Consider the following 17473-nt stretch of genomic DNA (forward strand, 5'->3'; position numbering starts at 1 on the left):
ATTAAATGCAGCCAGCACTGAGTGTGATTATAAAACACATGGCCCAAACTGGACAAACATACTGATAGGCTACCTGACCTCCCAGATTTATTTTCCCTGTTGTAGCAGTGAGAAAGGGACACACTCAAGGCAAGCCTCCACTAATTAGATTCTATAACTTGAAAATTACATCAAATTTATAATTTTTCCATATATAGAATCTAATTCTTGGAGGGCGCCTTATGTTCAAGTAAATACGGTATCTATTTTGCACGTTTACTCCGCATACTTAATGCCACTTCTTAGACCCACCCACACTTTTTGTGTTGATATACCAGCGTATTTTAGTTAGGGGCACTGATACAGGGCTTGAATTAATGTTGCCCTGAAGTGCTGTGTGCATAAAACCCCTAAATTTCAACTTTGGTGGTGCTTTTAGCTCAAACTGGCTGGCCCATCATGGGGTACAGGCTACAGCTTGAGTCAACTTAGCTTGTCAGCTGCTCATGCAACCACTCTGGGCAACACTCTCAAAGTGCTCAGCATAGCTCTCACTTGAGCTAGGCTAACTTGTGAAGTAGTTTACACCACAGAGTCATAATTACCACACTGGCATAACCCATAACTGTGGACAAAATGCAACCGGCAGAGAGGTGCCTTTATCTGGTATAATTTATTCCCCTTCTTGTACTGAAATGGCTGTATTGGCATAAAGCATCTATTATACCAGTGTAAATGAATTCATCTGAAGAAGGGAGTACTGTACCACTTCCAGTTTTTGTTCTTAAACAAGCCAAAAGCATCACTTTCACAACTTATTCTCTATAGTTAGCTTCTCCTGTTTCTGTTTGTGTTATTTTCACAAACAGGAGAGTAAACCTGACTGTAACAACAAAACCCAAAAAAAAACAAAAAAACACCAAAAAAAAAAAATCCCACACAATTAGCAGGATCATTTAGGGTTCAACGTAGTCCCTGAAATCACTTGCATTTTTTTTAGAACAGACCAAATTACATATTGACAACAGCTCAAAGTATGTCACAATATATTTATATAAAAACTTTAAACAAATTTCTTCCTTTGAATCTTCCATTACGCTCCCTTCCCTCTCCTATTTTGAAGTTTGGGCAAAGTTTAACAGCTTTTAAATATTATCATTTAATAGCTTTTAAACAACATCACTGAAGGAGCTTTATCTTGATTTTTGTGTGCTATTTTCAAGTCTTCATTTAACTATCTGAGCAGCTGACAAACTTCATCCTGTAGTCCTTCAAAATCCACTAGTGTAGACCCCTCCAGGCTGTCTGTTTTATGAATGGCACAAAGGCTCCACACTAGTTCATGTACAACCCCGTTGTACTGATAAGGGAACTTTTCAAAAAGCATCCACCTGGGGAAGATCAGTGAGACCCTCTCAAACATGCTAGGCATATTCTAGCACTTCTCTGAACAACGGGCAGTATAGGTGAATATGTGCTAGTGAACCCCTACATAGGATCCTGATCTTGATGAGCAGCCACAGCATTCAAATTATTTAGCCAATATGAGGCACCAGGGACTGTGTTTAAAAACGATGTTGGTTTCAAACCCCTATCTTTGTTTTATATATTTGAAAAAACACCAACAAGAACTTCCTGACTGTAGAACATGCATAAACAAAGAAATCTTTACTACTGAACTACATAAAAATAATAATCATTATCACTTAGGGCACTGACCAAACCAATACATCTTGCATTGTCAGGATTTAGGCCTGAGGTCATGTTCTGTTCTCTGACACACTGAAGGGAGGCATACATTCTCCACTAAAAAATCTGCTAACTACTTGTCCAAATTCCATCCCAGCAACCCACTGGAGTTTAAGTCCACCAAGGAACAAGAACACACACTGAATTTGGCAGTGACATGCTAATTTGTACCATCTGAGAACATGGCCCCATGAATCATGCCCTATAGTACTAAGTAAACACAGGGCTAATTCTGAGAGTACAGCGCTTTGTTCAACCCATACATGGAGACAATGCATTCTGCACCAGCTGAAGACACTGCAATTTTCAAGCACAGCTATAAGTAAAGCATATTATGCTGGAGGTTACAAAGCAGGGAGCACTGAAGTGAGGCCTATATTAGAGAGGGAAACACATAGCCCATAGGGCAACTGACAATGAAAGTGACACTGCAGCGAAGACAAGTGAATCCAGCAACAGTAATTAATTTAATAGGACCAGCCTGTAAAGCATAAGAGGGTGGGTATACACTCCCAATGGAAGTTACATACTGTACTTCAAACCACTCACACAGTGAATGAGAGAGATGGACCAAATGGTGTCTGAAGGAATTCCCTGTATCTGAAGGTCTTATAAGAGAAAGTACTTATTACAACATTCTGGGATCTCTCCAAGAAGGAACAAATCCATGATGGACTTTCCTACTCCATTCCACACAGCACTGCAGCCAAGTCAAACACATAGTGAAACAACTAACATATGGCTAAGATTAATGAAATGACAAAAACAGTCAAAATGTTTTGCCTTCACTGGTAGCCAACTGATGGGGGAAAAAATATATATTTTTATATATAAATAAGATGCTTCCATAAACGCATACACTGTACTGAAACTAAAATGTACAGAGAAGTCCCCTGATTTGCAGTCCTTTGCAGCTGCTATGTGGAAAGCCTGCAGCATCTTTCTCTATATTAAAAATCTGTGTGGTAGGCAGTGTGCTAATCAATTGTATGCCATCTTTTTCTCAGCATGCGTAACTAAATTGTGAAGTCTGTAAGAGAAAGGAGGAGACCTAAAAGGGAAAGCTGGGGCTTTTGGTAAGTGGTACAGGTAACAGTTTACCTACACGGTATAGGCATATTGACTGTATATTTCTGCTATGAAGGTTAACACTGCTCACATTTAAAATACTACCTTTAGTTTTCAGAGTCAAGAGGTGAATCCGGCTGTAACACTTTTCCAATTTGTTGTTTTACGCACTACTCAGCATTTCCAATTATCTTCACAACCACAAGGACCAGAAACAGTTTGGTTTAAAGAGCAAGCACAGATTATGGAGTATGCTACATGAGTGGTGCCTAACTTTTTAGTCCCGTGGGCCAGATGAGTGGTGCAGAGTTGGTCCATGGGCCCAATCCACCCCAGTCCCACACACTGTATATCACTCTTATGGCCCCAGCCCCAGATATGGTTCCAGGCCCACTGCCCCAGGCCCACCCATGCATACACTGTGGCCCAATCCTCTGGCCCCAGCTCCATGTATGCTCAGTCAAGCCAAACGCCCTACCACATACACGTGAGATCCCAAGCATGTCTTATAACTGTGCAGGCCGGGCCCCGATCCCGCCGCCATGTGCGGGCCGGGGGCGAGCCGGGCCTGTCTTCGCGCACGCGGGCTGTGGCCAGCAGCCCGGGCACGCGGGGTTGGAGAGAACCGGCAGCACGGTTTGCTACGCGCGAGCTAGAATTAGTTACGGAGGTGTAATGGTTGATTGAAAAGATTGTTTACTTACACCCAAAGATGGTATTGGTGTAGGCTGGACAGGTTTCCAGGCACAGCTCCTGCTTAGATCCTCGCTAGAGGAACACGACAAATTCAGTTGCTCCCACGGAGTTGTTCAGACTCTGCGGGTCCGGTTCAAGGTTCGAAAGGTTCCCCGGAGTTGCTTAGGCTCCGCGGGTCCGAAGTTACAGGAAAGGGATACGTCTGGGATTGCGCTCGGCGACGGGGAGAGGCGAGAAGCGAAAGCTCCGTAGGTTCGGTTCTACTGCCTCTATTGCCTGCTTAGGGGAGGTGCGTTGGGTCCGCGAGGGACCACAGCGCTTGGAGATCTTCACACAGAATCTCTCTCTTTTCCTCCCTCCTCCCGATGTTCGTGGAGTCCTCCAACTTGGGCGGAAACCACACAAGCTTTTTGTACGGCTAGCAAGCCAATCGCTAGCCGCCACGTGTGCCTATATTAGGAATTGGCCAATAATGTGGCGCGAATCCGAATACAAATGGCGGGAACTCCTTTGCAGCGTGTATCACTCGTATGCAAAAGAAATGCACCCTGCAAAGAAGCTGTAATTTTGCGGGAAATCCCCCATTGCACCAGAGTTCTCTCTCGCAGCAGAGAACTCTACTGTGCAAAGAAAACGACAAATAGCAGGAAAATAATTTAGCGGTGCCAAAGCACACACACAAACAAAAACCACAACTTTGGGTTGTGACAATAACTACATAAAGTGATGACTGAGAAGTCTGTTGGGCTTGAAAATTTAGCAACTAGAGGGTGAGGAGCATGGAGAGAGAAGGGGGGGCAGTACTAGTGTTAATTACCAACACTCCCCTACTGCCAAATTTCTGGGCTTTTGAGGGCTGGAACAATTAACTCCATGGGACAGATCTGGCCTACAGGCCAGGGGTTAAACACTCTTTGCAACGGCAAGAGGTAGATCATGCAACAGTGAAGTCACAGAAGTCACGGAACCATAACCACAAGCCTGTCTGTATGCTAACTCTATGCCTGAAACCAGACATCCTACTCAGGGCTGTAACAAAAAGATCAAGGCATGACTGGAAGAGGTTCAGTTTCATTACCTTAGTAACAAGCCATAAGTGTACAGCTTAAACTTGGGGTATACTGGTTCAAAACAATATCCTATTCTTCCAGATACATTTTGGTGCAGTTCTGTAACAGTTTATTGGGCATATACATCTGCATGCTTGCCTTTCATACTGGTTTAAAGACCACTTTGAAAGCATTTTAAATGTTCCATCTGTCTGCACTCTAGTGATCTCCACAACAATGGAGTTTACAGACTGGGTGCTAATTCCTAGTGTGGTTTATTTCTTGAGCAATCAAGAAACACCAACCACCTATAACATTTGCACCCCAACTTTCATTTCCCCATGAAGAGATGTCCAAGGTATCACTCACTTCTACAAAATATGTCTTTACTTGTACCAAGCCCAAAGAGTGATGGATTCACAAGTGATTTTAACACTAAGAATAAACGGACAAATTGCTATGAAAACTTCCCCACATGAATATTATCATGCCCAGTCCAGACCAATAGGCTAGGGACAGAAACTACACAAACCGGTATGAGGACCAGAAACTGGTTCAAATCTGTAACACAACAGAAGTCCAGTGCACATAAATCACCTTCAAATGGCTGAAACTAGTTTAAGATGAACCTAGATATAGTATCAGACTTCACTGATCTAGGTTAAATCAGTGTATTGAACTTCTCTCCCAGATACCCTCCAGATTCAAGTTAGCTCTCAGGCCCCAGCATTCCAGGATGCTTTGCACCTCCCCTGCAAACCCCTCTTCACAGGGTGAAAGGGCTAGCCTTGGCCTATGCTGTCTGCTCCAGCTGAGCAGGGAGGCATGTTCTGGCTGCCCTCCCTCCACCAATCTGCTTCTGGCTGAGGCCACTGCAGGCATGTGACTGCATTTCCAGAATCACAAGTGAATGTCTGTTCACTTGTTTATCTGTTCAATCTATACAGCTTAGACTAACCTGCGGAGATTGAATCGATTCAGCCTTGGGCTTTTTGACTGCCTGTACTTAGCTCTAATGTTCTTGTGATTCCAACTCCCACCTGTATGTTAACATGTTTGTAATGTTCATCTAAATTTATCAAACTGTTTTAGACTGAAATGCAGACGCATTTTCAACAGCATTCAGAACATAAGTCAGTGTCTAGGGTCCTCCTTGTCAAACAAAAAAGTTTTTTCTCCTCCCCTAAATATTATCCCTAAATATTAATTTTACTCCATTTTACAGTCCCAACAAACCATTGCTCAAATAAAAGCTAAATGCATCAGTAGAGAGGATGCTGCTGCTTTCTCATTCCCAAGTCCCTTCAGGCAATACTTTAAGAGGTCTTCGCTGACAGATAAACAGAACTTATGCTCCAAAACAAGTAGCCAAACAAAAAAAACAGTCCACCTGAATTCAAATATACCCCCTTTCTTCTACTATTCTTTACCCTATCTTCTTACCTGCTGCACTATTCAGTTGGCAGTTGTTTTTCAGCATATACCCTATCCTATTTTTCCCCACCTTACCACGCATCTGGCTTTATCATACTAGTTTTATTTCATCCTACAACTGCTAGCATCACAAATTCCTTTTGTGGGTTTCAATTTCTTCACTACCCTGGCTAACTTACTGTCACACCTTTATTCTGTGACATACAGGACTTGAGCTTTCACCTCCTGTTCCCCCCTCAACCCTGAGTCCTGTAGCTCCCTTAAGTACTTGAGATAACTCTATTCCATATTAACCTCTCTGGGGATCGCCGCCTTCTAGTGGTAGAGAGGCTTGCATGTTCCAATGATCCTGTGAGCAAGGCAATCAACAGAAAGCTCCCACCTGGAATTGAAATTGTGTATAAAATGGACGGAAGACTCTTCAACCTCAACAGACTCAAGTCCAAAACAAGACCATGACAATGCTGTCATTATTCCATCTGAAACAGACCTCCAAACAATTCTTAATGTATTCTCAGAAGTCTATGAGAGTATTGGCCTAACTCTAAACATGAGGAAAATGCAAGTCCTTTACCAACCAGCTCCAAATGGAGAAACAACCCCCTCCCCTCCCTTCAAATCAACAGAGAATTGCTGGAGAACATGGATCACTTCACTTATCTTGGAAGCTATCTTTCATCAAAGGCAGACATCAATGTGGAAATACAAGACCACTTGAAATGTCTTGAGCACAGCTATTGGACATCTGAGTAAGAGAATCTTCTTAAATCATGACATCTTTGCTGAAACGAAGCTCTTGGTTTATTGAGCCATTGTCATTCCAACTGTGCAGTATGGCTTGGAAATCTGGACCACATACAGAAGAAATCTCAAGAGCCTGGAAAAGTACCACTACTGGTGCCTTCGCAAGATCCTTCAGATTAGCTGGGATGATGGACGCACAAACATTAGCGTCTTGGCCAAAGCAAATTCCAACTGCACTGAGGTCACGAGCATCCAAAGCCAACTTCGTTGGACAGGTCATGTTGTTCACATGCCTGTCTCCTGCCTTCCAAAGAGAATCTTTTTTTCACAGCTGAAAGAAGGTCAGCAAAGTAGAAAGTGCTTCAAAGACACTGAAGGCAAACACGGAGGGCATGTCCACACATGCAAGCACATGCACTTGCAGCAGCTCAAATAGAAACGGTGCAAATTTGAGCTGGGGCTTTTTGCCTCAGCGCATGTGCTCAGACATACACTTCGTTGCGGAACAAACTGTGCTACTTGGGGCAAAATAACCCTGCCTAGCTCCTCCCGGATCTGCAGCCAGGGGGAGCGAGAACCTGAAGTCAGCACCTGTGCTGTCCCCAGCAGTATAAAAAGCTACCCTGTCCTGGCCCCATCCATACAAAAAGCTGCCCCGCAAGCAGCTCAGGGCTACTCGCTCTCAGGAGCTTCTGGGGCCCAGCAAATTGGTACCTGGGGACACTACCTCTTGTGCCAGCTGGACTGTGGCAGCAGCATCCCAAATCCATTTTTAAACACACACACACACACCCCCCATAGAGAGACAGAGATAGAGACAGTGATCAGTTGGGTAATGCTTTGTTGGTATATTTACAATGTTAAAGCAGTCTGGAAGCCTACCAGTGTCTCTATCATCATGAAAAAATAAATTCTAAATACTTATGTATTGATGTGTGCTTTTGGTTTTCTTCATACATGATGGGTGTGTGATGGGGTAGATGTGGTGTTTGCAGGAAAGGGGTAGGAAGGGGTGTGGGGGAAGGCAGGTGGGTGTGTGGAGGGATGTGGATGTGGGGGAGGGACCTTGTGGGGGGGGGGGGCTGCTCAGGAGGGGTGGGTCCCCTGGCTCCCACAGGGTGCATTCCCCCCCCCCCCCCCAGCACATGGAATGCCCACCCCCCAGGGCCCCAGCTCCGCCCAGAGGGCCACAGCCCCCCCCCCACAGGGCCCATAACTGACCTTTCACAGCAGAAGTGGGGGGACCGTGTGCCAAGCCCAGCCAGGTCCTGCTGGCCCTGGGGCTGCTCCTGCCTCCTAGCTGGGCCAGTCTCGTGGTGGCAGGACCCAGCGCGGCACGTGGGGACCACATGCCGGGCTCAGCCGGGTCTTCCCACCCTTGTGGCTATTCTGCCACCCAGCTGGGCCGGGCTCATGGTGACAGGACCCGGCGCGGTATGTGGGGACTGCGTGCCAGGCCCAGCTGGGTCCTGTCGCCCTTGGTGTCACTCTGATGCCTGGCCAAGTGCAACCTGGTGTGCAGGGACTGCATGGAACCCAGCTGGGTCCTGCTGGCCCTGGGGCTGCTTGTGCTGCACAGTGGTCCTCACGTGCCAGGCCAGGTCCTGCTGCTATAGGAATAGCCCGGCCAGGCGGCAGGACCCAGCACACAGGGACTGCATGCCGCACCAGGTCTTGTTGCCAGGGTCCTGGCCTGGCTGGGCCGGACAGCAGAAGGGCCCCAGGACCCAGCTGGATCTGGCACACAGTCCCCACATGCCGCGCCAGGTCCTGTCACTGTGGGCCGGGCCAGGCCTGGCTGGGTGGCAGACAGGCCCCAGGGCTGGCCGACCGCCACGTCCCATCTCTGCCCCACTGTGCCTGTAGGGCATGAGGACCTGGCCCAGCCCCGTGTGGCTCTCTAATCTGGCTTTGCACCAGAGCGGATCACATGGCTCTGGGAGGTACAGATCCTGTGCGCGCCTCCTGGAGCCGTGAGACCCGTTCTGGTGCAAAGCCGGACTAGAGAGCCGCACAGATCTGGGCCAGGTCCTCACCCCCCATAGCCCCGGGGACATCCCCCCCACCACTCCCCAAACCCCCTGACATCCCCCTGGCACCCCTCACCCACCCACACCCATGAACCTCCCCCAACCCTCACTTACCTTGGACAGCGCCGGGGCCAGGGGCAGCAGGAGCACCAAAGAGATGCTCCGGCCGAAACCACAGCATCTCTTTTGGAGGACTGACCCCCTGCTGGCTCCGGGCACGGTCTGGGACCGTGCCCTGCTGCGCTCTTCTGTGGAGTGGTTTTTTTAGACCCCTGGATATAGGGGTCTAATTTTCTCCCCACGCTGCAAACTTGCAGCACAGGGAACATTTTTGTTTCCCGCACATGCCTCTTGCCCCACCTCAAAGGGGTTTGAGGCGGGTCAAGAGGCACGTGCTTGCTCGTCTGGATGCGCCCGAAGAGGTGTAACATCAACATTAACACTTGGGAGACCCTTACTCAGGACCGACCAAAATGGAGGAAGACTCTTTGGGAGAGACCTCAACACTTTGAAACAGCTCGTCGACAAGCAGAACAGGAAAAGAGGAACAGGCAAAAAGAACATCAGAACATCCAATGCGGCACCACAGTGCCCATCCCTCCTGGAAACACCTGTCCTCACTGCAACAAGACATGTGGATCTAGAATTGGGCTATGGAGCCACCTGCAGATTCACTATTAAGATCCTTGGAAGACAATCTTACTTGTTCACAAGTGATCATCCATCATCATCACTCCATATAGAGCAGGGGTCAAACTCATCAGGCCCAGTGGGTCAGATGAACAGAGTGTGGGGCTGGTCCAAGAACTAGATTGGTCCCACAGACAGGCCCCACATGCTGGATCCAGTGCACAGGGCCACTGCAGCATGGGTACCACATGCAGTACATGCCCCAGACCAGCCCCATGCAGGGCTGATCGAGTGCACACTACATGTGGATCTGCTCCAAGACCCATGGGTGGCATCATGTGCCAGAGCTTTCACCTGATGCTATGGCTCTGTGCCTTAGATCTGGCCCATTTCTTTAGCACCCCTGATATAGAGAATTTATAATATGGCAACCTTGTGTATATTACTTGCTTAAAAGGAACATGAAACAAGGACATTTTTGTATTCCCCCAAATTCACTGCAGATATAAAGAAAAGTTCTGCACGAGTGAAAGCTATGGAAGCTTTGCCAGGTACCTCAGGAGGACCTATGCTTTCTGGAAACATAGGTAATCAGACAAAATCTTGCCCACCACAACATGAACACCTCTTGTTTACAACCTGAAATGCTACTACTCTCTTTGTAGCAGGCAAGTTAACCAACTTCTCTTTAGTGATCTTACTAAAGCAGTAAGATCCTCCAAACAGTTCTGATGGGAGTCACCTCCTGTCATTTCAGAATTGCAAGAGTATGTTAAAAAAGCCTACTTGGAATACTTTACATCAGAACTTCAGAGATGTTTATTAATCTGATTGCCTCCAGGCAGTGAGAACAACACAGGCACTAAAGAATGGGCAAGACACCTAGGAAATTTTGTACAACAGCAAAAAAACAGAAACAAAATGCCACTGACCAGTTCACAGTTAGATACTAGAGTCTGTCAGAAGGTACAAACAAATGCTTGCTGACTCACGTAAAAGAGAGTACTACACCTTGCAAGTCAAACATTCATTCCTTCCCAAAGAAAAGTACCTTAAAGAAGCAAATCTGTTATTCAATACATTTTCCCCGGTACACTAACTAGCTTCCAGATAGGTCACTTGCTTATCTCCAGGTACAATTCACCAAAATATAGAAAGGACAAAACTTTGCTTAATACACAGAATACATTTCTGGGGGCAATGGTAGACCTGTTAAAGAAGTTAATCAAAGCTCTTTAACTGAAGACTGAAATTTTTAAATAACTTTTGTTTTAGCACAATCCCTTGTGCTACTGCATCAACTTTTGATAAATAAATTTGACTTGTCATAAACTTACAGCAGATATAGACTCCTATGCTGACAAGAGAGGTTAAAACATTATTTGTGGGAGAAATCTCATTGAAATTATACTAATATGTGAGAGTATTTTCAGAATTGGTGCTTATTTTCTACAAATCAATAAGTTTTTCTCTTTGTATTATTTTGTTTTAGCTTCATGGCTTGTTTGAAATGTCCTTTCTAACCCTAGAGAGTCCTACTTTTTACCACCTAGTATCATTACCATTCCATCTGGTTTTACAGTACCTGTCATTTCCACGTTATTATGAATATAATTATACCCAGGGATGTTATTCAGGTAACAAACTTAAATCCAATACTTTCAGGCTGGGATTTTTCAAAGGGAACTACCTTGGACTCCTTTAAACTCCCAGACTGGGTTCTTTGATATGTATAGTTGTATTTCTGCACATGAACTTATATATGAGTCTTTCCATTAATTGTATTCGGCTACACTGTCTCCTGAATTATTATTAAATCCCAGACCAGTCTCCTTTTGGTATTATTCAAATCCTCTTGAAAATGAGAAACTGCCTATCTTGAAATACTTGTCTACTGCAAATTGCTAAGAGTTAACTTTATCTTTGTCATATCTCTTGTGCCTCTAGGAAGTCTTATTTATCTGTGGCTTTAATCAAGGAAAAGCTAGTTTACACACTATGAATTTTTATTTACTATTCTATTTCACAAAACACGAACCATTTCCTGAGTACGCTGTAACAGCTGTATTAGAAGTTGAAAATATTCAATCAGTTGGCACAATACAGTGATTGCTTACTTTATAAACTGCCTGAACCTACAGTATCTAAAGCCAACACTCACCTCTTCAACTTTCAGTTACAGACCTCTCACAGAAATGTTTTCGATTACAGTCAGATCGGTAGACTGCTGCATACTGGCACAGCGTGATAAAACAAATCATGATGATACTGCTCCCTCAGCCTGTTACGTTAGCTTGTCAGAAGAGACCAAAGCCACCCAAATGCCAAGCTCCAGACTTATGAAAATAGTCCTCTTAAAGAAGGAGTATTAATGCTTCAAGGAAAATAGTTCTCATGAAAAGCAGGAAGCTGATGTCAGTGGCATCGAGAGGAGGGATGGGGCGGAGCAGAAAGGGGCTGAGCTGAGGGAAAGAGGAGCAGAAACAGGGCTCGGTGCTTATAGCTTGTTGTTGGCAATATAGCTAACACCACTGCATTACTGAAATACCAGTACCACTGCTAACACAAACACCAATAACATCCCCCTCTTCCCCCACAAACTCTGCCCTCCCTTGTGCATTACTGAATTTGTAGTGCTCATGAAAGAATAGTTTTGAGGAGCTTAGACAGAGACAGGCATTGTACAGGTAACATGCAGGGAAACTTCCTCACACCATTCTGCCAAGTCACTTAAGTCCTGCTCTATGCCCTACCCTACTCCATGTAGCTCAAATCCTGATTCTGCACTGTTCCCTGCTGTTTCATTTTTGGTTCTCAGTAAAGGCTGCCAGTACAGCCAGGCTACAGCTGTACACCACTAAACTTGCTTTCACTTCTGCAGCAATGTAAATTTGAAATGCTATCTTCAAAAATAGGATAACGGCCTTGCTGTCCTAAATATACTGCATTAGCTTTATGCACTAAAAAGTGAGATTATGGTATTTCTTGTACCAGTAACAATTGCTACTTATTGTGCACAAGTAATTTTCTTTAATGAAATACATTTCTTAGATGAAAGGGAAGAGATTTTTTAGAGAATAATTTTGACCTGGAAAATTGTGAAGCTTTTGGGAAGGAATTCAAGAGGCCATTTAGCTGTGTTTTAATTGTAAGTAAACACTTTCTTTGCTTTATGAATTTTAATTCCTCACAACTATGATAATATAGATATTAGTCATATTGCTGAATGAATTTTTGGAAAGCCCCTGGATACTACCAGGAGGAAGGCATAAAAATCTGTATGGAACAGAATACTACAGCAGATTCTAAACAGTTTAGTTCAGAAAAATAATACAATTTATAACAAGTCACACCATTCTCAAAGTAATCCTAAACAGATCACATAAACTGCTCAATTGCATCAGTCCTAAAGATACAAAACTAGATAGACTAGTCACCAACAGTGGTCAGTACCAGACTTTGAGAGGAGTAAACCCCAAAATGGAAAACAACAGGTTAGTAGAATGAATCTCTTACAAACAACAGGTAGTTGGGCATACATCTATATTCACAGTAAAGAGTCCCTATTTTTCTCCTTAACTGAGCTACAGTAATTGTGGAGGGCATCCTTATATGGAGGCATACTCTTTTTAAATCTAAAGTGCTTTGTCTCTTCTTGTGGTAGAAAATTCAGAGTTTAATTCTGAATTGTGGGGAGCATAAAACTTGGTACTTATAGCTAACCATTTCAGTTTTGTCAGATATCCTTTTGATTATGGATTATGAGGGGGCAAATGTGGGTCCCCAACTAACCTTCTCAATACCCTTCATGGGATATATTCCTCTCCTGTCTCTTCCCCACAGGAAGGCTTTTTATGCCTCTACCACCTTTATTATGTAATCCCTCATAAAGGAAACCTAAACTACACAAGGCATTCAACGTGGGAATCTGCTGTCAAGTGACAGACTAGCATTAAGATTTTCTGTATTATTCTCTATGCCTCTCTTAATCCAATCCAACCTTTGTTTTTGACCAGTTCTTCATATTGATTAGCTGTTTTCACCACACTGATATCCAGGTTGTTTTCCTTGAGTATGTAGAGTCAGTTTATAACCTACTAATATGTAGGAGTAGTTCTAATTGTTCATAACCTATCACCTGACATGGAATCTCACCCAACATCAAGTTGCTCGATTGTTTATCTCTGTTTGTGCTGCAGGTATACGCACAGAATTGACAGGATGAATGGAAAAGATAAAGGTAATGCTAAGAGTACATCAGTTCTGTTTTAGAAAATTATTATTGAATGGAAGGATGTGTGCTGCATCAGTTTGATTGGAATAGTTGTGTTACAAGAATGAGAAAAGGTTCCTATGTCATCTTATCATTCCCTTCTGAAATTGAATGGAATTGGAGCTTGTGACATCTCAGGTTAGCACATGTTATCAAAAGTAAACTTACCTAAAATATACAGTAGCCAATCCACACCTGTGAATTAATTTCTTTCCTCTTCTTTTTCCATGCTCAGCTGTTTAATTACTGCCTATATTTCTAATTCATGTCTTTGCCAATGCAGTGGCTAGGTTGTACCATCCTGAACAGTAACTCTGAATAGTAACTTGGCAGTTCTACTTAATGCATTGGATAGGCTCTTCAACCTTCCCCATCCTCCAGAATAAAGGAGGGTGAAAAGGAAATTAGGCAAACAAACTGTCTCAGTGTAAGCTGCAAAAGTGGGGGATAGAAATGGAAAAGTTGAATGTATCTATGACACTGCTGACTTCTCCACAGCTGTTGGTCTGGTACTTTTCAAAAGTAAAATTACTAAAAAGGAGGTGATGAAACAGGAAAATTATTTTTTTGGGGGGGGGAAGGGGGAGAAAAAAACAAACACAAAAGGTAAGAAATAAATGAAGTGAACCTTATAGGCTTGAAAACAATTTTCATCAGATTCCTAGTATCACCCAGAAAATAATATAATGCCCATACAAAAAACAAAACAATCCCTCTTCCCACTCCCAGAAAAAAATCTTACAATTTCAAACCCCCCAGAATTAGTCTGGAAGCAACAGTGAATAAATAGATCTAACAAATGCCCCACTGCTATATCATCCTTCATCACTCACCATCACCACACCAGATTTTGCTGTGCCAGTCTACCCATCCTTAACCTTGCCACCTGAAATTGGCAAAAAGAAAAAATAAAAAAAAAATATTTTTTTACCCCTAAGATAAACAGATACTGAGAAGGTAACTTTAAGAAATAATATTTGGCCCTTTACAATGTAGAATTTTGTAAAACTTTAATAATGTTATAGCGCGTTAGCTGGACTCAATTCAAATGCATTTTAACCTCAACTCTTCTTTAATCTGCTGTTGTTGTTGGCCAATTTGTTCAGGATTCATGGAAGTAAACTTAAGATTTAGAAACAAAATAGATTTTTAGAAAGCATATTATTAGAGAAGTCTCTATTTTATAGCTTATATGCAAAGCAGTATGTTCAAGTTATATACTTTTTTTAAAGCACCTAAAGTATATTGGCTTCTTTCCAAATTGTACAGTAAGTTACAACATTTGATAAAGGGGTTTAGGTTGTAGCCGTGTTGGTCTAAGGATATAGGCAGACAAGGTTTCTTGGGTGAATTTGATATCTTTTATTAGACCAACCCAAATGGTTGGAGAATAGTTATTAAGCAAGCTTTCGGGTTCAAAAACCCTTCGTCAGGCTAAGGACGCTGCAGCAGTTGCAGCGTGCTCTTCCTGGATGGATTTGATAAATGTTTTTGACAGTGAAACAAAAATTCTCAAAGCAGTTGCAGATCTATTTCAGTTTGCTTATTTGAATTAGTTTTATGCTTACTAGCTTCCCTCCTAACTAGAAAACTATGATAAAACATCAAGCTCAATTAGAAACAGACACTATATACAAGTTTGTTTAAATAATTTCTTTTTGTAGTGTTTGTAATTGTTATACAAAATCCTTTAATAACTGAGCCAAACATGCAGTCTTTACTCAGTACAAACCACCTTTAGCTTCTAATCCCATTGACGAAATCCTTCGCACCACACTTAGATTCTTGAGAAACGTAACTGAAGACCTTAAAAAAGTCGTCTTATTGGAAAACAATTACGCAGTGGTTACAGTATGAATGATTTCTGTACACAGGTTACACAGTCTATAATTAAAAAACTATGCAGGGTTAGGTTGAATATTGGGAAGCCTGAACACTTAGTACTTCCCTGGATGTTTATTATTAGACAAGGATCAAGAGCAAGACAACAGTTCAAAAGCCATTTTTCTGATACTAAAGCTCTTCCTCATACAAGATGCTTTGAAAGTCTGGCTGCAACATTTAGCTCACTGGTATCACATCTGTCAGATTCCTAACCCTCTCCGCTACAGTTCCAGATAGCAGAGGCCTGACCCTGATCCCGTTAAAGTCATAGGTCCCAATTCTTGATTCACATGCTAAGTGCCCAAAAAAAGGAAGACTAAGGAAGAGCAGAAGTGACTTTAAAAGCAATTGCTGTAGTCTGCACTGTTGAGGGAAGCTGGAGATCTGCTGGTGTATAAGAACAGCTATTCTGGAGAAACCAGAGCAACAAGGCCCAGGGTAAGGTAAGGGAGCTGCAAGAGGCCTGGCTGGCCAAGTTAGTGACTTTCAGGTTATGTTTCCCCTACAAATTTTCTTTCTAGTTGAACGTTAAAAAAGGAAAAAGAAAAAGAGCAGGGGCAGAAAAAATAACCAGTGTCACCAATATATTCAAGGGAGAAGTCCAAAACAACTCCCAAGTACCTCTGTTTCAGCTCAGCTTCCCTTCCCTCCCCACCCTTTATCCTCCTCTTGAAAAAAACAACCTACCTCTCACAGGAGAGGATTCTCCCAGCTTTGCCTTGTTATCACCAGTATAAAGCACAGATTGCCCAAGCCAGGCCACCTGCAGCACAGCTCTCAGCTTCAGTGGAAGCAGCTGTCTTTAGCAAGAGAAACAGCACAGAGGCTTGGTGTTGCTGAGGGTTAACAGAGCCAGCAGGGGGAGCAAGGACCTGATTGCATGCTGCCAGAGCAACCAGACAGGGGCTGCTATGCAGCAGGGTGACAGCCACCTCCAACGCACAGTCCCCCTGAATGACAGACACTTAGAAAATCAAATGCATGCCCCTAGTGCTTATATTCCAAAAACCAGAGACAAACCTGGTTGGTAGTTGTCACTCAAGTCTGTAGCAGTCTGACCACGGAACACAGAAGGGAAGGACTACATCATGAAGGATAACCATGTTCAGAGCTCTACCTGATATGCACAGTGACCCATGTTAGAACTTTCTTCCTGCTAATGCAGACATTTTATGTTTGAGTCATCCCATTTTTAGCCATCAACTAGCTTATTGCACAGTGAGTACTTGGGGAGGGAATACACCAGTGAACACAAACACAACATTTAGGATCCTTTTGTAAAATCAATGATTACCTTTGCCTAATTGTAATCTCACTTTAAAATCACAGCTTTTCACTTATGGTGACAAATTTAGCTTAATGTTTCTTATACCTGATTTGCCTTTGCTGTTTGCACTATGAAGTCCGTTTGTGTCTGAAAACCTGATATGGTTAGCTGACTTGTGAATCACTGGCTAGTCTAAATCCCTTTCTATATGAGAGTTTGTGTATAGTGCTTGCAAGCATGGCATCTAAAACTAACTGATTCAACCTTCCTTTTCAATCAAAATTTTCTACGTTTTTCTTTTGTTGATCTGTGGTTTTTCCCCTCACTGTTTGGAAATGTAGCTAAACAAAAAGTAGGCTTTTATTCTGCAGCATTTAACACCATAGTATAAGAGCACAAAGCCAATTCCCCATATACAAAAGTTATGTTTGCTGAACACATCTGATAATTTACATGCCTAAGGTCTCTTTTTTTGGTATATGAACTTACTGACTTAAAGAGTCAACACATTCAACTTATGTGATAGGGATATAAATATAATGTGCAATGCAAGGGAAATCAACTCTCAAAAAATTGTTGGAAAATAAGTGTTGGTGTCTTGCATGCAAGTCATAGTTTTAAAATATATGTGTGTGGAATGACCTAGAGCAGGGGTTCTCAAACCCTGGGC

The 17473-nt window shown here is 43.2% G+C and overlaps 1 protein-coding gene across 12 annotated transcripts in view; it reads right to left on the reverse strand.

The window, feature by feature from the left end:
* BBX (BBX high mobility group box domain containing) overlaps positions 1-17473 on the reverse strand; it is a 212687-nt gene that overhangs the window by 159857 nt on the left and 35357 nt on the right. For 3 of the 12 annotated variants that reach the window (XM_059720546.1, XM_059720548.1, XM_059720549.1), the window contains exon 3: positions 14486-14538. The exons of 8 other annotated variants lie outside the window; for them this stretch is intronic. In XM_059720546.1, the coding sequence (XP_059576529.1) occupies positions 14486-14488 (3 nt within the window). In that variant the 5' untranslated portion in view covers positions 14489-14538. Of the gene's footprint in view, positions 1-11540; positions 11740-14485; positions 14539-17473 lie in introns of those variants that run through there. One more of the 12 variants, XM_059720552.1, reaches the window with a different exon arrangement.

This window comes from Alligator mississippiensis, chromosome 1 (genome assembly GCF_030867095.1).
Source record: "Alligator mississippiensis isolate rAllMis1 chromosome 1, rAllMis1, whole genome shotgun sequence".
In the NCBI taxonomy this organism is placed as follows: Eukaryota; Metazoa; Chordata; order Crocodylia; family Alligatoridae; genus Alligator; species Alligator mississippiensis.